At 39.1% G+C, this 22,005-nt stretch overlaps 1 protein-coding gene across 5 annotated transcripts in view; it reads right to left on the bottom strand.

Moving 5' to 3' along the window:
- The window catches only part of DAAM2 (dishevelled associated activator of morphogenesis 2), a 235,247-nt gene that overhangs the window by 63,899 nt on the left and 149,343 nt on the right, over positions 1-22,005 (bottom strand). For all 5 annotated transcript variants that reach the window (XM_074863489.1, XM_074863488.1, XM_074863492.1 and 2 more), the window contains 3 exons: positions 17,070-17,144; positions 10,517-10,611; positions 4,172-4,505 (listed from right to left, as the gene is read on the bottom strand). In XM_074863489.1, the coding sequence (XP_074719590.1) occupies positions 4,172-4,505; positions 10,517-10,611; positions 17,070-17,144 (504 nt within the window). The remainder of the gene's footprint in view (positions 1-4,171; positions 4,506-10,516; positions 10,612-17,069; positions 17,145-22,005) is intronic.

The following is a 22,005-nucleotide window of genomic DNA, read 5'->3' as shown; positions in this document are numbered from 1 at the left end:
ATCTGAGTAAAGATGGAATACTACTTTGAAGAGGACAGTTTTCAAGGAATATTTTAAAAGAGGAACTGCAGACTTCCTATTGGCTATTAAAGGGAGAATTATTCCAGGCAGAAGGGCAGCATGAAAGAAGGGTCAAAGATTAAAGCAGGAAAAGGGATCAGCTCAGGCAAGAAGTTGTGGCAAGTCTGAGAAAATAGGAATAGCCACAATATAAATTCAGAGACAAACATATAGAATCTTGTTGCAAGTGCCAAGACAAAGATGATCCTGACAGACCTGTGAACACACTGAACAGCGGAGATACAGGGTGAAGTTGTAGCACTAAAAGTCATTCAAGTGAAGACTGAAGTGTCACTTCACTCACGAAGAAGAGTATGTTCTGGAGAATCTCCCATAGCTTTAAAATGACTCCTCTCTGAAGTTAAGGATTAGATTGATAATCTCAGTCGATACATAAAATGCTGGCAATTTAGAAAGAAGCAATATTTTACATCAGAATTTCCACTCAGAGCACAATATGAAAAATTTTGTTAAGGAGACAGTCCTTCGTATTCATAAAAGTTCTATCTATTTTTTCCGTTAACTTCAATGAAAAAAAAAGGACACATCAAAAAACAAGGATGTCTTTTCCAAAATACTTCAACACAGTTTGATTAGTGGTCTTCAAGTGGTATGATCTGGTGCAATTTAGTTAAATTAATTGGGTTTACAAGTGTTTATATCACTCAGGAATCTCACAGTAATTTGGATTTTGACTTTAGACACACTAGCATAAAACTGTAAATTTCCTTTGCAAATAGTGGGAGTTATATCAGGACAGAGGCAATGCAAGTTTACTAAGAACCATACCTTAAGTCACAGCTATCCTTCTCTACTAATTCACCAGTTGCCGGGTCCTCTGACCACTTTTGGTTAGCTGTGCCAGGTAGCAAGAGTTGTGCTTATAACACTGACCAGCAATAACTTCTGACATTTAATGAAACGTGCCATGTTTTATGTTACTGTGTTAAATACATGATCTCTACAGTCCACCACACTTGCACACGTGCAAATTGGAAATAATCAGTGTTCAATCTAAAGTTGTCAGCGGCAAGTTATGCATGAGCTCAAGTTTTAGACGGCTGCCAGTAAATAATTCTGAATCTCTCTTCCTCCTTCCTACAAAGATGAGTGGAAGCAGAACCATGCACACCAAATTTTATTCATTGCCTGCAAGAAGGCCAAAAAAATAAAACAATTTGTGTTTGAGAAAAATAAATCTGGAACAGTGTTTCTTACATTTATCTCCTGATTCCTCAAAGTACATAGTGCTGGTCACCACAGATGACATGGGGAGAGTGGGACACTTAGATTTAATGCAATCTGCAAGAGGGGAAAATAAATCCAAACACATAGTATATAAACAAAGTGCCAGCTTTCACAGATGAGGAGGGATAAATTGACAACGAGGAGGCTGAAAGGGATGAAAAATATTATCAACCACTGTCGTCAAGAAGGAAACTTAAGAAAGAGCAAAAAGTACATTGATGTTGTCAGAAGTCAGTGTTACCTGTAAATTATTTATTGGACATTCCAATAAAAGTGAGCTCAATACAGTTTCCAGAAAACCCTACACTTTTCACTTCACAAGAACGGAGTCTGATTTCCAAAACTAAGAATGTGAAATTATTATCCTCTTAGGTATTGTATCCCTAATTTGGCCATTGAGTCAGATCTAGAGGAAGACTGAGCAGTGCCTTTACAGTTCCCTGCTTTCCTTTTTTCCCCCCCATTAGAATCAGTCTGCAATAATGAACCATAGAGCCAAAGAAATAAATTCCTACTCTGCACATTTAAAATATGTTTCTCCTGTTCCTACAGTTTAGTTCATTTTTTATTACTTTTCACAGAAAGAATTCTCATTTCTTGGTTCTGCCAGATCCCCACTTGTGGGGGATCATTTTCAATATAACAGTGATTAGGTGTGGCCAGTCAAAGTCAACCTAAAGCTGCAAGCTCTAAACTGTTCAGACACTTCAATGCAGAGTGATACTGCTAGTTGCTCAAGGTACAATTTAAACCTGAAGGATCTCTTCAGATATTTGCAAAGTCTGAGTTACAAAGATTACACCCAGGACTAGGATAAAGAAAAAAAGGCTTTCCCTGGCTTTCACTGTATACTACATCTTTCAGGTTCACAGTAAAGGTATAGGGTAAACATTGTCAGCTCATCCTTTTCTTAAAATGGCCTCTCATAGTCAGGTTACAGTGGATGTTTCTCTTGACTGTTCTGTGACACAGGTGTGGGAGGGCAAGAAGCAAAGAGATATAACGCTCTCTTAACTGGCAAGTCCTAGAGTAGCAGAGAACCTTCCACTAAAACATAAGGAAGACCATGACCACATTTGTTTCATCAGCATTCACAAATTCCCCAGTCTCTCTGTTAGAAGAAAATGACCAAAGATGGATGAGGAATGTCTTTGGATGAATCCTTACCTCCTCAAAATGAAACTTAAGCTAATGCTTTGTGTAGTGGAAAATCCCATTCCAGCATCTAGACACAAGCGTTAGAAATTGTGAACAAGAACACATCCCTTCTGCTAAATAATTTTGGGGTTTGGGTTGGGTTTCTTGTTTTGTTTAAGGAAGAAAAAAAGAGAGAGTACCCATCATCTTTCTTTTTTTTTTTTTTTTTCCCCCAATGAAAAAGCATTTTGACAAAAGCAAGCATTTATGCAAAGCACTCTTTCATGAATGTGAGAGTTGGTAAGCATCTGCAAATCATTACACCAGATTCCTCAAAAGCTCAAAAGACCTGTGCTACCACACTTTGCCCAGCAAGGACTTATCTCAGTTTTTCAGTAAATCTTAAATCAATTTTAAAAAGAAAAAAGGAAAAAAAAAAAAAAAAAGAGAGTGAGGACCCAAATGGGAGACATTGAGTAAACTCAGCATCTATCTCCCATACGGGTTTATTATGCAGAGTCATTTGGTCAAGTAAGGATAAGTTAACACAGGACCACATGTGTTATCAGGGCTGTGAGTTACCACTGCTTTTTGCCAAGCATCTAAAGTTACCCCCACCTGTCTCCAAGGTATACAAGAATGTCAAATTAATTCAGGAAGGATTCTCCATTTCAGCTAATTACTAGACAGCAAGCTGAATGGAGCAGTGCACATAGAGGGGTGGACCTGCCAATGCCACATATACATTAATACCAACCCAAGATCTCTTGCATCCCAGTTTCAGGTCTGAGTCACAGTCACTGAATCTCATGGTGCATTCAGTCCTAACAACCACCATTGGCAGCTACTGTTCATAAGCACAGACTGTTTCCCCATTCACTTTCACAGTCATAGCTCACTATAGCCCAAAATCCACTGATGCATTAGCTGAGGAGTAGGCAGGAAATAATGGCTGTCAGAAACCAGGATCTAGGGCCAACACCACTCTTATAATTTCAACTAAGAACACACAGTAAATGGGTGAGGTTACCCCAAAGGTTAGGAACTACAGCTTCATACACAGCAACAGATTCTGTTACATCTTTTTGTAAAGGTGCTCTAGGAAGAGAAACGTTATAACAGCAGCAAGCAGTATCCACAATAAAAGCCTGTCAGAGATCTACTGACCTATCTCAAGGTCTCTCAGATTGAGTTTCCCTTCTGGTGTTCTGAATGGGAGATATCTGAGCCAACAATTGATGACTGGTGATGATGCACAAGTTGATTCCTAAGTGGCAAGTAAGGTGCCTCCACTGTTCATTATTTAATCCACTGTCTCTATTATTTAATCCACAACTCTTTTATTACTAAATTAAGGGCTTTAAAGTCAAGACAGAAGCTCTTGGAATTCTGTGGCTTTGGCTTCTAGGGTAGAACAACTGATTACCACCCCAGAAATGCCATCAGGTTAGAGTATGAAAAGATCAGCAGCTTTCATTGAACATAGCAAACCCCCATTTTAAGGTAAAATATAGGAGATTTCAAATTAGCATTAATGACAAGCAATCAGGTCTTGAAAAAAAAATATATATGCAAATAATCCATTTAAGAAAGTGACCTTCCTAAAACAAAATGGGAAATATTGTCTTTTTACTACCTAGCAAGTTTGCAATACATGCATTATAAAAATTACTCCCTGCAGAGATTCACCATACTGAGTATTTCTGGCAGAGTAGCCTCCTTGTACCTGAAATCTTGTCCTTTCTGCAGCATAGACTTGGTAGTGAAGCATGGCTTGCAAGACCTTCTTGTGACCATCTGGTACCAAGCAGACAGCCCCTAGGATCTCCAGCACAGCAATCTTGGTTTTAATGTTCTCAGTCCGTAAGCTTTGGGAGATGATGTTGATACTCTCTGGATGAGCCAGGACATGAGCCCGTCCTTGGGAGTTGTTCATCAGTGCCTTGATACACCCTATAACGGATGTGTGTATACGGCTCTCTGAGGTCTCATAGTCCATGCTCTTCAGGAAGTTCAGCAAACAGCTCAGGCCGTCCAGCTCAATAAACCTGGTCACAAACCTGAAAAACAAACAAACAAACAAAAAAACTCCAAAAAACCTCAAACAGGTAAGGAAAATAAGGAAAGTAGACCAAAAGGCAATTTATCCAAAAGATACCATATTGTTCAACCCTGTATCTGTAAAAGCTGGCTAGTTTTTAGCCTAAAGTTCACAGAATAATTCCCAGGTATTTAAGAAAACCAAACCAAACTGAACGGATAGAAAACTAATAATAGTGTGTCACATAGTTCCAGAGTAATTATGTTCTATCACCTTATGACGCTGCTATTTGGTCGCTGTGTTCATTGTTGCAGTTACCCCTAAACACCTGCTGTGGTCTACCCCAATAGTTGCTGCATTTTCAAGGCTGAATGGATTCTTTCAAATTAATAGAAATCAATAGAAAAGGATGTAATTATGTAAGTCAGTTCAAATCAATCATTCTAGTAGTGTTTCATTTAGAGTTCCCAGGCTTAAAAATAGGGATTCAAAGATATGAAAAGGGCTGCAAATAATTTCTCTAGATTGCTTTGTTTACCTCCTGACTCCTCTAACAGGTCATTCAGGTAGGTGCACTTTTTTAGAATGTCTGAATGCAAAACCATGTGAACTACACTTGAATTTTCAGTCTAACAAAATGTATACCAACAATCATATGTCCATGACCACTATCGAAACAGCATAATGTAGAAAGATACCTCAAACAAATGAAAAGGTTGTTAAAAAAATGCCATCTGTGTAACAAATTAAAAATACCAAAAGTCTGTGTCACTGTGCTTTTACCCAGACACTCTTCCTCTCCGTTGGACACTTCCTAATGTACAGTCTTTCTCTTTTCTGTCCTTAAGTGAGATACCGTTCCTAATATGCAACAGTAATGGAGGCACCATACTGAAAGACTGAATTTCACTGGTCTCTCTTCATGTCTCTGCACCAGCAAGACAAACCTGAGCCATATATATCTCTTGGATAATATGGATTTGACATATGTATGGTCTTCTGGTGGTTACACCCTACAGGAATTTTTAGGGCCTACCTGAAAGTTATGTTCACTATGCTGATAAATTTGCCAACTTTCAGCTTATTTGGGCTAGTAGTTTGACCAGAAACATGGCAAAGCCTGGTGCTTTCAACAAAGTTTCAGTCTGAGGTTTGGGTTTTGTTCAAAACTGAATTTCAAAGTGAATATCTGAATAAGGGCAAGCACACACAGGAACGCATGTGCACCAAAAATGAAAACAAGCTTTAGTTGAACCCAGCTAACACAATCTGCCAAATTTCACACAGGCCTGATTGCACATTCTTTGGATGCATCATCTTGTCTACCCGAACAAATCATAGGAGGAGAAGCCCCTCTGCTTGCAGGCCAGAGAGCGGGATCAACATTGTGCACCAGGAATTTGGTAAGTCACTCAAAGCAGATTGTTATTTAAACTGATTATAGAAAGATTAAAACTTAGTTCAGGTTCTGTAATGCATTTAGCTGCTAGCATGCCAAAGAAGACTGAAATAAGTGCATTCATGGCTAAAAGAGTTGCTGCTAAGGATGTATTTGGAACCAAAATAAGCACAAACTCAATGTGTTACCAAACAATGCGATGTCAATGACTTCTGAGCATTTCTCTAACCCTGGGCCTAAAGAGCAGAGTCACTCTTTGCCTCTACTATGGAGGAACTAGTTTAAATTCTCCTTCTCCTCACTTCAAAAGTTCAGTTCTATGAGTCCACCTTATACCTTAGCTATTCCCTCCACCTTTTAGGGGAGAGGAAAAAAAAAAAGAGAAAAAAAAGCACAGATGTTTTGTTGCTCTTTCCAGTTCCAGGGCTGAGGGAAGACTTAAAATGGATATCTTTCTGAAGATACAGAGCTCTACTGATAAAAGAAAACATCCTGAAGAAGCAGCTGAACAAAGGGTCCCTTAAACATACTTCTGGATGGAACACCTGGTCTTATGATGAGACATACAAGGCACTACAACCTTCACGTAATTTAGCCTGCTCCAATGACCATGTGAAAAGAAATGGCAAATGCACAAAAGTCACATTGTCCCAGTTAAGCATAATCCTTTACTAAATTCACTGGCAGAGCAATTTTTCTAAGACTGTTTGGATGAGGTCATTGCAAAAAGGAGGCATGCACAGGAAAGTGGTGTGTGTCACAGACCTTGATTAATGACATAATTTAAAATGATGTTGGGATTTTCCTGTACTCTTCGTAGTCCAGAGAGCAAACAGTAAGCTGCATTACTTAATAGGAATCAAAACCAAGTACCTTCCCATTTCAGCTGACATCAAAAGCAGGAATCAAATGATGATTTTCACCTTCCTTTTCTAAAACACTTAGTAGTACCCTGTTCTCCAGAAACATCAGAAATCATGCAAGAGTGAGATAAAGAAATGGCAATAGCGGTTTCTGGGCCAACAGACACTCTCAGTATGAGGACTTGTTCAGTGTGGGGAGGTATGTGTGTAAATGTCTCTACAGGAAAGAAAAAGAAGTGAGAGTTTAGCTGACTGGCTGAGAGCCATAATCCTCACACTGTTCAGTGCTTGTGCATCTGTATGTCTGTAAGCAGGGATGTGAGTGTATGTGTGTATGTATGTGCAAAAGTAAACCCAACTCATACAGATAAAGTACCTTCTTCCTCACAATATACATGTGTAAGTAACTGCCATCCCATACATCCTGTATGCTGCAAATTAAGGTCTTGTTCTAGACTGGAAGGTGTAAAGTTAAGCATATTTGCCAATGCATTCTGGCTAACACATTCAAAAACTCAAGTGTAAATAAAGCAGGGTGTGTTTTACTAGGTGCTAAACAAGCAAATTAAAGCCTAACCTCACCTCATACTCTCACTTGACCAGTTTAGCACACTTTAAAAGGCAGGGCGCCTCTTAGCCTTTCAAGTTTTAGAGAGTGCTGATCAGAATGAGTTAGCTAGCTTTAATAACAAACCTTTCATCCAAATACGGATGCAGCAGTCTAAGAGGTAATGACCCACTGATGGATTCCAAGTGTAGGGGGGACAATCTCCCTGTGAGACTTGACAGCTCAGGAAAGATGGAAAGATCATATGCTATGGGTGTGCAGAGAGCAGGATGTTCCCGCCCTGTTAAAAGCCAAGGCTACACTTCCCTGAAGCATCACTTTTTGAATCTGTGAGCATGCATAATCCTGACAACTGAAAAATTCAGCATAATGGATTTTGCTTGCTGGATCACCTCCAGTATGCACTTGTATGCAACATGGCTATAACAAACAAACAAAAATAACAGGAGGTAAATCTGAATTAAGCAAAAGGAGAAAAGCAGACAGCAAAGGGAGTTAGTGATGATTCAGACTAAAGGAGGTATTTTTCTGGGGTTCCAAAAAGTGATTTTTTTTTGTCCAGTCCCTTGTAAGTTTTTACTGTTGCTGCACTTCTGAACCTCCATTTTTGGGCACTAAAACACCAAAAGGAAAGCTCTTCTCTCACTGCTTCTGTCCAGCAGTTTGTCATCACACTTGTTTATAGTCGTAAGTTCTTACAAACCTAAAAGAAAATGTGTTTCCTTACAAGATGCAGATGTGGGGTTTTTGTTCTCTAAGGCTGGGGTTGTTCCTGCATGCTGGGACATAACATGTCTTTATTATTTCAGGGCAGCTCCTAAATACCAGAACAAAATACACTTGCTAAAATGGGGCCAACTAGCTGCCCAGGGATGCTTCTATCACCTTTTCTCCAAAGAGGAGAGGAACTTAAGTTTGGGTAGGTCTGCTTCAGTTTTTGTTGCTGTTAGAACTGGTGGGTTGGAATAGAGGCATAGATTACTGCCATTACTCTGCATTTTCTACTAGTAGAGGCATTTCTACAGTAAAATAAAACACAAAGACAAATACATGCATTTTTCTTCTTTTGATTCCTCTAGATCAGAGAATTCAAGCAGAGGAGCCTCTTGGTAAACTTTCAGAGCCCCTGTGTACCCTACCATCACAAATGGATTCCAGACAGCACATCCTGTGTGAATTTAGGTCTCTATTTTCTTCAGAGGCCTGATGAACAGAAGTGGCAAGGAAAATAGGATTTGATGTCCAAATTCAACTAGAAAGACTAGTATTTTGAAGGCTTTGGTATCATACTGCTTATGAGAGGGATTTGATGGAGCCGAGGGCCTCTCTACTGCAACCTTTCCATCAAGAAGAAATTGGCTTGTTGATCAGGCATTGGCACGCAGCCCATTTGGCAGCTAACGAATTGAGTCGCTGGAAATTAGTTGAGACATAGGACTTAACTCAAAATTTGGCTTGGCTTAACTATTTTTTAAAAAAAAGCCCCATAACCATCGCCAGCGATTTAGAAGAGAACACTTTATAGGGCAGCTCGTAGATGCTTGTACTGAAGCTTGCTAGGGTTATTATAAACAGATGAAGCACAGGCTGTTGTCAAGGGGATCCAGCAGAAGCAATACAGGTCTGAGAAGGAAAACCTTACAAGGCTTTGAGCAAAGGACATTTCCCTTTCTCCTTCTCTACTGCCTTGCTCTCAACAAGGAGGCTGGGCTGTCCTATTCAAAATGACAGAGCAGAACAACCAAAGGTGGCCACCAAAGTGTTTCAGGTGGACCTAACACAGAGGCCTTGCTGCTCTAACTATGCTCAAAGCTATCACTTTCACAGAGTAAGCATCAAACCAGCTCCACATTAATGCAATAGAGTTGCTAAATCAAGTCTCAACAGCACAGGACTTTGGTTTAAAATTCTTGTGAGAGTTGGGAGTTTGGCAGTTGTCTCTGCTTCCATTTTAACTTAAAGTCCAGATGCATTTTACTGTGTTCTCTGTTTTAAGACATGACAGACAGGATCAGTCACTTATCTATCCCCTCGGGCTAGGTCTCAATATAGGCCACTGTTTCTCCACTTCCATGTTAAAAGCACTCACTCTACCCACATGCTAAAGTTACCAAAACCTGATGAATCTTTATGCCTCAGAGGAGCATCAAAATCTGGCTTTGTGCTCTCTTACAGCCCGTCACAACAGGAGGTAAAAAACTGAAGTTTAAGCTGACATGTTCTACCTCACACTTGCTGTGAGGTGAGGAGCTGCGTGCAGTGAACTTTTTAAACATCATGAAGGGGAGAAGCACAATCAGCACTTAGCTCTGCAAGAAGTCCCAGAAATATCTTCAAGTCAACATAACTGCAATGCAAACTCTTTGAGACAAATTTTTTGGGCTGTATTCATTTATTTAATTGTTTGGTTTGGTTAGTTTCCACCCCCCCCAAAAAACCCGTTTGCTTAGGCATTACTCTGAAATTATGACTTCAGCATAGTGTGGAGGCAAATGCATTTGGTCTATTTTGGGCCCAATACAAAGACGTTCAGAAACTTTTTGACCAAGTGTTTCCTGAGATCATATCAACTATAGTTATTGCTTCTCCACAATGCTCTTCTAAGTGTTAAGTGGAAAAGGTTTCTATGCTAGTTAGTTTGCTATTGTTCAGAGCTTTGTTCCCAGAAAAACAAAGATGACCTTACCTTCAAAGACACAGTACACAATAGAGTCTCTTAACATTTCTCTACACCACAGTTACACATAGAACAGGAAGAATGCCAGACCAGGTGATGTCAGATGGATTAGCTGCTTTGTACCAAACAGTTCACATTACTAAAGATAAGGGGAAGCTTGAATACAAAGTTCAGAGTACAGGCTGAGATTTTGCCCAACATGAATCAAATTACATGGGACATTCAGGGGGCTATGAAGTCTAAAATCTGATCTTCATAGTCATTACCAGTGTTTGCACATATCTGCCACAGGTTTTTCACATCAGACTTTGTCTTTTATTTTCCTGAAGCTACATGCTTCAGCATTAGTGTGCCCTCCCAACTAGACAGACCTAGGGACTGTAGGGTTCTCTGTGGATTGTCTGAAATATCAGAGAGGTTTGCATGAGGTGAGACAATGAGGTTTCTGTCCTTGCCACTCTTTCCCATGTCACATCTGACCATAGGGAGGCAGTGAATTGTGATGAAAGAGAAACAACATTACCTCATGGGCTGAGTCCGCAGAGCTGTCTTCAAGTCTTCAACTATTTTATTTTTCATTTCTGTTTCTTCTTCATCGAAAGCATACAGAGTCTGCATCTGTTCAGAAAAGAAGATGACAATCAGGAAAGCTCAGGCTGCCTGGAAGCTAAGAGACAGGCCGGGAATTATGAAAAACAACTATCCCATCAACCCATGCAGAGGTGCCTGCCGACCTCTCACCAGGAAAGCAGCGCCTCAGCTACAAAACTGAATCCAGATGAGGCTGCTCATGTGGACTGGCAGCAGCATACTGCTTTGCCACACTGGCTAAACTAGGGTTCTCAGATTACCCCCCAAAAATCGTGCTTGCCAGTATGCCCTCAGAAAACTGTACCTAATTTGGAACAGTGATCTGTGTGGTGATCTATGGATATGTGAGGCAAAGTTTGTAGGGAGAGGTAATATCTTTTATTACACTGACATGACTGGAGGGATGGGGGGGGGGGGCACCAACAGATTTGTGTGTCAGGTTTCAAAGCATAAAAGCTTTTTCTTCAAGTGATTAAACAGCCTGCAAGTACCCTGAATTACAGTTTGTGTACATACAAGTTTGATTTTTCTTCCCCACACCAAGTACATCACTTGATTTCAGATACTGATTTTCCCTATATACTTTGCCCTTGTTAATTAGGAACATTTATTGCAAAAAGCTGGATCATCATAAAATCCCTGTCCCTGTTTTTTAACAAGTATATTGAAACACACAGAGACTAGATTTTTCCCCAGTGTGCAGCCCGAGATAAATAGAGCTTCCAGTTAACTGGAACTGAAGATGGTCACCGTAAATTATGGTGAGAGATGATGAGTGGAATACACACAAAAAATATGGTTTTCAAAGTCAAACAATGCCATTAAAAAAAGTGGTATATCAGGAAATCAGGGTTCCAGATCTACACTCAGCACCACTGCAACCTTGTGATGTGAAGCAATATTCTTCATTTGCCCATCGCATATACCATTCAGGCTCACCACTTCAATGCGTGGCTTTTTAAAAAGTCAAGACTCAATGCTGGGAATTCTTAGCCTATAGCTAGGTCTTCTTAGCCTCTTTAATTGTAAAAGAGAGGATAAATGACTTTCTTATTGCAGGATTTCTCAGGGATATCACTCAGTAATATCTGGAAAGCAGCTCTGAACCCCTTCGCAGATGAATAACCCAATTAAACTAGTATCATCTATCAGGGATCTGATATTATACCCCTCTGTGGTGGAATCCAAGTAACTACAATTATGGCCCATTACAGCAAAATGTTTAAGTCTTTATTTTACTGTTTAGCAAGCACCAAAGAAAACCTTCTTCTCATGGGAACTTCCTTTAACTCTCCTCCCCACCCCACCAGCCCAACACCTCACTTCCCTTGGAAGTGCTCCCACGTTGCTTGCTTTTGCAAACCACGTGGTGTCAACACATGTCGGATCCTGAGGGTGGTCATTTGGCTACATGCCGTTGCTGTCTTACACTGAACAGCTGGCATAGGGAGATGTGTTTAACACTAGGGGTCCTCTCTCTGATCCACGCTAAAGTCAAATTCACTCAGTAACAGAGCAAGCTATTTCCTGCCCTAATGGAATGACAGAGCGCTACTGATGGAAAATGAGCTGATGATGTTTTATCTTTTGCCAGCATCCCCCGACAGCCAGCAACATAAATTGAAATGCTTAAGCCAAGCCATATATGATCCCCCTCTTTGAAAAATAAACAGAAATCCTGAACAGGCATTATGGAATCTCAATGGCAGAGTCCTGGGGTGTGATTTGGGGCTTGATTTGTATTTTCTTGGGTGACAGCCCATCTGGTCATCTTTCCTTTGGCCCATAAAAGCTCCTTTGAAAGGCTCCCATTCTTCCAATGGCTTAATTTCTCCTCTGAGCCATTGTGGGGGGAAAGCAAATGGATGGTAGGAAGGTGCTCAACAGTATTTTGTTCAGAATAAAAAAGGCCCATTTCCAAATGAAACAAATACAAATAATCCTGCCTTTACAACAGAGGGTGATTATAGAAAACCCCTTTTCTAAAGCTGCAGGCAGCCAAGAGCCCTTCATTTCTCACTTTTCTTCATGGCCAGCAACTCAAATCCTCATGCCCTCTCTAAAGACAGACTGGTCACGCGTTTGCATTATGAAATAGCTTTCTCAGCAAGAGTTATAGAAAACATAACTGTCCCTAAGAGACAGAGGGGAGAGAACTGTCATTATCTGAGGCTGGATTTCATTAATGTAGCTGACTGATGAATTGCTTTCCTGAACTACAAACTGCACTTGAGGACTACTCGAGCACTGCTATGCTGAGGATGCAGCTAGTTACTATCAGTTAACCAAACATACCAGAAAGAGGAAGCAAAATAGCGCCAGGTCCTTATCCAGTTGCTAAAGAGTGGTATGCATAAGGCTTATTTTTACAAGCACATTTTGCATATTTAAAGTTTTCCAGATTAAGTGCATCACCCAGGAAAGTATAGCATCTAGTTACTTGATTTGCGAGTTTGAAAAAGTTCCCAAATTTGTGAAAACACTCATTCACATGGAATTTGATGTGTAAAACTTCAGGTAGTCCAAGAAATTACTTTTGAAGATTTGGCTCCATTTAAAATTAAATATTTTAGTTTTATTAAAAGCACAGATTAATTCCCACACCTTATCCTAATGGCTAATCATTCCCCTAAACTGCTAGGAAGGAAAATACAGGACCATAATGACAGTACATGTGAGAAAGACAGAGAAAAAAGAACAATGAAAAAAAGTGCATGAACTAGCATCAGCAGTACACTATATGATGGACCTAGTTTTACTTAACAGTCTCACACAAATGAAATGAAAAAAGAAAGAAGCAAATAGAATAAAAGTGAAAAAGCAACCTGAATGTTCTGATTTCTCATTATAGTCCAAGCTTTTTCTTTAGATCTTGTCTAAAATCATAACCAACAAAGTGTTACCATTATTTAAATCACTTTCAGTTCATAAACAAATACAAGCAAAACTAAAATCAAAGTTTGATTAAAAAATATTGTATTGCATGCCTCCTATGACATACCTAGACAATACTATAAAACATTTCTTCAAAGAAAACAAGTCAGTTGAAATCCAAAGTGCACCACATCTCTAACTACATAAAGGCTAAACTAAGAGAATAAACTATGAATCACAATCTATGAATAGATGTAATTTTAAAAACCTGAACTTTTAAGCAAATAAATTTAAAGTAACATAGATATCACCTAACCCAGATGGAGGAGAGAGTAATCATCCACCTGCTAAATTCTGCTGAAAGAGTTATTTTTTTAATGTCCTGTGAAGCTGCTCTGCCCTGGACAAATGCTTTCTGAGTCAAGGAAAAGGGCTTGGTTACAGCTGTATTTATTAATCTTGACCCTTGTCTCATACTCTTGACAGAGCCATCTCTCCAGAAAAGCTGGATCTGCAACTACTGTTCACCTGAAAGTCTCCCTGTGAAAATGCATACACAGCCAAGCTCCTAAAAGCAACACAGTACTGTCAGAAGTTTTCCTCCCCAGTGAAGAGGGCTGTGTTTATTTGTGCTGCCAAGCAGACAGTATCCTGGGGTGAGGAGGGCAGGAGGAGTACAGGGATATTTCTTTACAAGTGATATTAACAGGGCAGCTGCTCCATTTTCAAGAAAAGAAGTTTTGTGTGTTCTTTAAGAAAAGATAAATCAGCAGAAGATGACAATGACCTTGATAATGGAAATGGTCTCTAATTGTGGGCGTGCAAGCTCTCCACAATCATTGGTATTATTTATAGCATGTAGACATCAGAGTACCGGGCAAATTTGGAGGCTCCTCTTTCTAAATTAGCAGCTGTCCCTTCTCTTAAGGATTGGTCTAGAAGACAGTCTACCAATGACATACTTGGTCCCTTCCTTTCAGTCAGGCTACCTGAAGGATGGGAGAGTCCCTCTACAGGAATTGCACACTACAGACTCCAGTTTTAATGTTGTACACTCTTGTGAGAATTGGGTGTAAAAACTATTAAAATTTAAAAAGTCACAGCAACAGAAACAATTGTGGGAACAGAACTGTGCCTAAAATGCATGGCTTTTTGAACTGGATCGGGAATCTGTGACCTAAAGTGCTTCCTAACATAGTGGTCTGAGGTTACAAGTAGGGAATGTCAAACATGTCAGGAATCACCACATTGCTCTCTTGCATAATCTGTGAGGGGCAGATATGATGGGTAACACTGCAACAGATCTTCTGAGAAAATGATCCTTGAGCACAGAGGCCTTGGCCTGCTGAAAGCCACAGAAAGATATTTAATGATATCAACAGGATAAAGGAGCCATTTCTATTTTATCAGCAGGTAGAAAGAACTTTTCTGTCAAGCTAATATCTGAAAAATAACTTAATTAAACAAAAGGATATAGAAAAAGATGTGAAAACTGCATGTAAAAAGATACTTATGCAGTTACTTCACAGGAGATGCAAAGATTAAATTTTACTAAAAAAACAGGACTTAGGGATTTAAACTAACACTTCTGTGATTATTGCTACCACTTCAACTCTAATACTTCTTGCAATATTTCTAATTAAAATATTGCAATACCTGATAGTGCCCAAGAGACGCAAACTGAAATAGACTAGACAGTGTCAGAAAGCAACATGAAACATGTTTTTCTTTCACGACTTCTGAGCCAACTCCACTTGGACACAGTTTTTAAAAAAAGAATGTAAAAAACCACACCACTAAATTTAGGACTGAAATTATAAGGGACCCAAAATAACCATTTGGAAGTTAAGAATCTCAGAGGTCTAAATAATAATGAATAGAACATGTCTTTTAAAAGTGTGTAGAAGCTGCTTCTCATCTGTATTACTTCAGTTTTCCACTGATACAATTCCTGTGAAATCAAGTCAACCAAGTTTCACCTGCCTAAAAGTGAATCAACTAAGTGGTAAATCAGAAGCAGGGGTTTTAACCCCAAAGGGTCTTCTCAGCACTTCAAGCATAAGAGTAAATCATGAGGCCTGAAGCAAAATAAAAGGTTATCAATCATTCAGTGCTGAGGCATGCAAACAACATTACTGGGGCTGGTGTTTATTGGTGCTGTTAAAACATGTTTAAAATTAGAAACATAGGCCAAAAATATAGTCTCATTCCATGGAACTGCTCCAGATTTACAATAGTGGTGTGTACGTATTCACTCCAGGTTTACATCAAGATCATTTAAAGACTAATCCAAAAGTCACTGAAATCAATGGAAAAACTTTCAGTAGATTCAAGAGGCCTTGGATCAAATTCTACCAGAAGTATTTGGCTCAGTGACACTGCAAGGTTTCATACTTTTTTTTTTCCTTAATGGCCCTTGTAGAGCAAATTTGTTCAGTCAGGAAATCAAAGCACAGTGCCATGCCAGTCACAAAAGCTCAATCTATTTCTCAAAACAAGTCCATATTCTTTCTATTCTATTACTCTGCCTCAAGAAAACCTGGCATGAAGGAATGTGATAATTTTGTTTATTCATGACTCACAATAGAAAGCAGTTTTTCTTTTATACTCTTAAAGTTATAACACTTGTAAATCTTGATATTTTTTTTACTGACCAAGACATATTTCACCATGAGAAATGCATCAGTATTGATACATTTAGCATTCATTAAGGCATTATTTTTATGAAATTATTTTATAACTCATAACCACAATACAAAATGTTCAGAGAAGCCTTTAGAAATCAAACATAAAAGCGTAAGTAAACAAAGAAGGTGTGCTACCTAAGGTGCAGGGATCAGAATTCTGTCATCACTTCTTCACAACTGCCAAAAAAGCTGAGTGGACATTGCATATGAATAATGGGAGGCAAAATTTGACTATAAAAATCAGTAAAAGTATCAAATTTCAAGATATAAGATCTACCATATCAAAGGAGATCAGTAGACACTATATGCAGGTGTGCTGCTTCTGCTGGTGACCAGCTCTACTGGATGCTTCAGAGGAAGAGACACATACAGCTACTCAACAAGGACAATTAAAAAACGTTTTCCTCTAATATCTCGTTGGCTTGTATCTGATGTCTAAGGTATTATAGCCTTATGTTCCTCTACTTATCTGCTCTTATATAAGTGTATATTATTTTATTTTACATAAACAGCTACCTTTTCTTTAATTCTTCTACTAAACTAATAAACCCAGTGTTATCTTGCAGATTAGTTAGAAATCAATTTGAAACCACACAACAAAACAAAACTTTACCTAGTTTTCAAATAGTTGCTTTTCTGATTCATCAGATATTCTCTTGAGTTTTCATTCCAGAATCTAATCTGATTGCCTTCAGTGCTCAGTATTGTAGAAATAAAAACTGGAAATGCTTATGGTGCTTTCTAATCTATTCTTCTGGTAGAGCAAGGCTCTTTCTTAATACACATACTCATCTTCTTTCAGAAGTCTTATTTTAAATCAGTCTTGCATTTGTGCTAACATTCTTCTCCTTTGGGGACTTCTTCCTAAAGAAACACATCTCTATGATAGCATATCTTCCCTGCTTTGCAGGAGAGGTAACTTACTGCTGCCATGGAATTGATGCGGTCAATGTAGTAATCTGGCCAGCTGGTAGCAAGCTTATTAGGATCTTCTTGTTCCTGAAACAGAAAGTTAAACAAGGTTACACAAGGAGGTTTTACAAGATTAAATCCCACTGTAGAACCATCTGGGATTCTTCACTGCGCTGCTCTTTATTGTAGTATGTCCCCCCCATTTCTTGTGTAACGCACATAGATGTGCAGCATTTATTAGAAACATTTCTGAACCTGTAATGTTAGCACTGTCACCATGGTGTGTCAGATAAAAAGAATCCCCTTCAGCTAAGGTTATTAAACACAGAAAAATGAAGTTTGATGGAGACACAGTTACCTGTGGCATCTAAGCAGCAAACCTCAGTCCCTTAAACGTACTATATTTCCAGACACATCCTATACAGATCACAACTCTTTATTCAGCCCTTGCATCCAACTGAACAATTAGGAAGAGCAGATTTTTAAACAAAGCATCATACAGTAGACTACTGCTATATGAAAAGTACAAGAGGTTGGCAAAGTGGCAAGAGATACCAATTACATTCACAGATGCTATGCACCCACCACCTCATGATAATAAATGGTTCAATTAAGAAAAGGTGACCTTTTTCAAATTAAGTGAGTTCTGGTGGTTTTCCTTACTTCCCTTTCCTGGCCATAATCATCAGGAATCTGATAGACCCACATCCATGTCAAATGGCATGTTATAGAAATATGCAACTCCCTACCAATTGCCAGTTAGAATTGCTACACCACATAAGTAGACTCCACATGTTATTAGTAGACTGCCTTTTGCTGTCCCCTTTCTGTATAGAATATCTAGTGACAATCATAACCCTGACAATGGTTAGAACTTGGTAGACCTTAACCTCCCATGCAAGAGTCAATATATGACCTTGCTGATGGAAAAATAAATTAAAACATACAACAGATAAATACAGCATTATTTTTATAAGATAATCTTATCATCTCCAAAGAGAACAATAGAGATGGGGAGTTAATCCAGAGGTAGTGAAGTAAAGTCATTCTGCAGGGAATCAGGTTGAACCACCAATCTGAAGTGCAAGGTGTGCTCATATGCCCTTGTGAAATTTTTCTCTGCCTAGAAATATAGAAATCCAAGTGACAGCTATGATTGTTTGCAGAGTACAGGTGACATTGTCAGAACAGGGAATACGTATGCATTCTCTTGCCTCCACTCTGAACTCCAGGTAAAGAAACAAACACATGTCAATTAAGAAATGCCTGGATCCATCCCTTATATCCCAAAATAAGCTTCAATACTTTTTCTCCTTAAAATTCTTTAGACGAAAAATAAAAGTCTAAATGCTGGAATGCTGCAACTAACCTTTCTAGATGTCTAGTTTAGACATGTATGCTGAAGTGCATCAGGATAGATACACTAAAAAAAAAAAAAAAAAAAAAATCAGAATTCTGAATAATTTCCTACCTGAACTCAAACCATTAGAAATTTCACAACCAGAACCAAGGATGACTCTGATCCCTAAAGTATATCTGTATACGAGGTTAGCTTGAAAAATGAGATAAGGTCCTTGACATATCCTGCTTTTGACCATCCTCCATTCACTACAAATTGGTCTGAACTCTGAGCCTGTAAGTCTTATGTTTTGGTTTTGTTTCTAATTAGAATTGGGAGAAAATTTATTTCAGTGGAACACAGCAAGTGTAAGCTTTTTTCCTGAACTAAAGCCCAGACTGAAGCTATACATTGCTGAGGTTAAAAAAGTTTTAGCAGATACTCCACTATGCAGTCTCCACTTTCTGAAGTTGTTTCGGCCCAGAAGCATATTAAGCAGGAAAATCCATCTAATTTCACTGGTCTTCCACACTCCCTGCTCATACCAGAATTTTATGGCTGTCAATGTATGTTTTACTTCAATAGATAAATGTGATTATGTACTCCAGAAAGCTACCTATACTCGGGATGCACATATAGGTTTTTATCCAGCGCCATGAAATCATTTGGTGGCACAGTGTTATTTATAGCAATCACCTGGGCAACATTTTCAAAAGAGAGACAGGTTCACACCTGTAGCATCAGAGCCATTAGAAAAAATAATTTCATTGCCTAAACTATGTGAGTTTCTGCCCATGGCAAGAAACTACTACACCATGTTTCCTCTCAGAGAGGGGAAGATAAGTCAAAAATAGAAAGCAATTTGGGGAGAGGGGCAACATCAGGATGCTGGGGGTTTTGTTTGGTTTTAATGTCTTCAGGGTTTTGACCGTCAAATAAAACCTCAGAGAAAACTGCAAGGCAACTTGATGATAATGGCAATTCCCTTGCTCCAGAAGATACAGAGAAGGAGGAAAAAAAAAAAGCCAAACCAAAAAATGAGGCCCTAATATACAAAGCCACATAGGTATCAAAAGCTGGAAACAATAACCCATCTGTATAAGGGAAAACATTAGCCGAAGGAATCTATTAAAGTAAAGCCTTCTTTTAGCTCCTTGAATAGTGTAAATATTACATTAAAAAACAGACGTCAGCTTGTGGACTTTATAAGGGGCCATATCATTCTTCACTGGAGTAACAACTATGTAACTGCTGTGAAAACAGGATCTTGATACTGTACAAGCCTGCTATATAGCCAAGGTATTATATAGGCTTTGACACTAATTTGGACAGGCTCCATGCCTTGGTGGAAAGTGGAACTTATGACTTCATCCCAAATACGACTTAATGGAGTTCTGCAAATATTTGGACCATCTGAACCAATCAAAATGAAACAAAATAAAACAAAGTATTGTGTGCACAGCTCAGCTGATCCTGCAAGACTTTTTGCGAATCCTAGGAGACCTGATCCATTGGGCAAGCTGTTTTCTAGAGAGCAGAGACCTTTAGTGGATTCCATGTCAGTGGTACAAGCATTTGCAATACAAAGACTGCCATAACAGACAGAATCAAGAATTACAGACCACTGCATTTGTTGTGAAACTTTCTACAAAGAAGTACCAAACACGTGTTACAGAAATCATGCGGAAATTCCAGATACTCGTGGCTGAGTGGATCATGAAAATGAAAGACACTGTTTATATGGTGGGTGCTTCTTTTGAGATGGCTTCAGTCTTGAAAGAAAAAGCACAGGGAAAGCCTGAACAGTAACTGCCTTCATTGAAGCTGTTTTGTGGCGAGCACTGGGTTTCAATTTACAGTGATGACACACTGGTATTTTACTCTGCACCAAATGGACCCCAAACAATGTTGAGAAGTTCTCTAGAGCTTGCCCTGAAAATCTGAGCATGTCAGAGCAATAATAAATGTGTCTACAAAATTAGCAACTTTACAAGGCTTCTTTCCTGCAGATGAAACAGGGAGACATATATGGTGATATGACAATTAAAACTAGTCCAGGAAATCACTGGCAGAGCTAGGAAGAGACATGGATCTGACACTGAACCCAGAGCTCTCTTACTTCCACCACCATTTATATCAGGTTGTTTTTATGCAATGTAGAAAATCCCAACTCCCTGGGCCCAGCAGGTGCTTGGCATCCCTGGGTGTCCAACCATTACGTGGACACTACCTGCACACACACCCCTGTGATAAATTGCCAGGGCTTATGACTCATGAAGCCTTCTAACATGCAAACTAAAATAACACTTCCTCCTTGAACAGATGCATCAAGAAATACACCATATGTTATGGATGTCATACAACAAGCATGGGTACTATTGGAACGACATTTATTCATTGGCAGCATGACTTCCTTCTCAAACCCATCTCTTCAGAACTCCAGACAGCCAACCTTACTGCTTTGCACTGTTCAGAACAGAATGAGAGCCACATACCTGATACTGCAAAATGTGAGTTTAAAAATATTTCTTGGGCAATGAACCATTCATAGAGCTCCATTCTATATCAATAAAACCAGCATGCAAACACAGACAAAGAATATAAGAGGCTACTGTAACATAAATTCCTGTTCCAGCTTGTTCACTGTATCATGTCCAGACACTGCATGTTCAAGTTTATACTTGGGTCACAAAGAATTGCATTTTCTGGCAAAAGCCACGTTAAGGTTAGTGTGGTTCCTCCTCTCAACAGCCTGTATGCATGATTCTAGTACCACAGAGCTGAAAGACCGGTCATTTAACCTGGTGTGAAGGGTCAGCATCATCACATACAGTTCAGAAAATATAAATAATGGAGTTCAAGTCATTACAAGAAACTAATACATTTTAAGAAAAAGTGAAATATGTAATTTTTCATACTAAGTTCCCTGAAGCTATTTTTTCATATTTCCCATTAAGAGGTAATGGGAATTGGACTGGGGACACTGAATTCATTTCAGTGATTTTTTTTTTTAATGTCAGTTCACTGAAACTAACTTTTATCATGACTTACATCAGCTGAGATGAAAGATTTGCTGGATAAAGATTCTCTGCTTCTGGATGCAGCCCTCCCACACTCTTCAGAACATCAGTTTAGCTCGTAAAACGTTCATCTGAGATGTGCAGGATTCAGACTCGTGTCCACGTTCTGTTTCAAAGTGAGGTGCGTGACCCTTGCTCTCCACATAAATACTGTGGCCACTATAAAGAGGTTAGGTTTTTTGTTTGCTCGGAGGGTGGAAGGTGGTTATCACTTGTGCTTCATTTTCCACAAGCGTTACTCTTCTCCCTTCAGATACTTTTAAAAAAGACTCAATTTATTGCAACATCTGCTATTAATGCTGAATACAATAAAATCTTGTAACACCTTGCATTCTACACTGTCAAAGGTCCTTAAAAAAATTCACATATTAGGTTTTTCAGTCTCTCATTCAGTGAGATCAGCAGAAACAAGGAAAATGGGATGCAGACAATTACACAGTTCCCTGTTACACAGGGAATCTGTAGCACAGCCAAGAATCAATCCACACTGAAGTTCTACTGCACTTTCATCCAAATCACCGTTCTCCCT

Source organism: Strix uralensis, chromosome 3 (genome assembly GCF_047716275.1).
Source record: "Strix uralensis isolate ZFMK-TIS-50842 chromosome 3, bStrUra1, whole genome shotgun sequence".
Classification (NCBI taxonomy): Eukaryota; Metazoa; Chordata; class Aves; order Strigiformes; family Strigidae; genus Strix; species Strix uralensis.
Note: the sequence above shows the minus strand (reverse complement) of the source record. Positions and strands in the feature narration are given on the sequence as shown.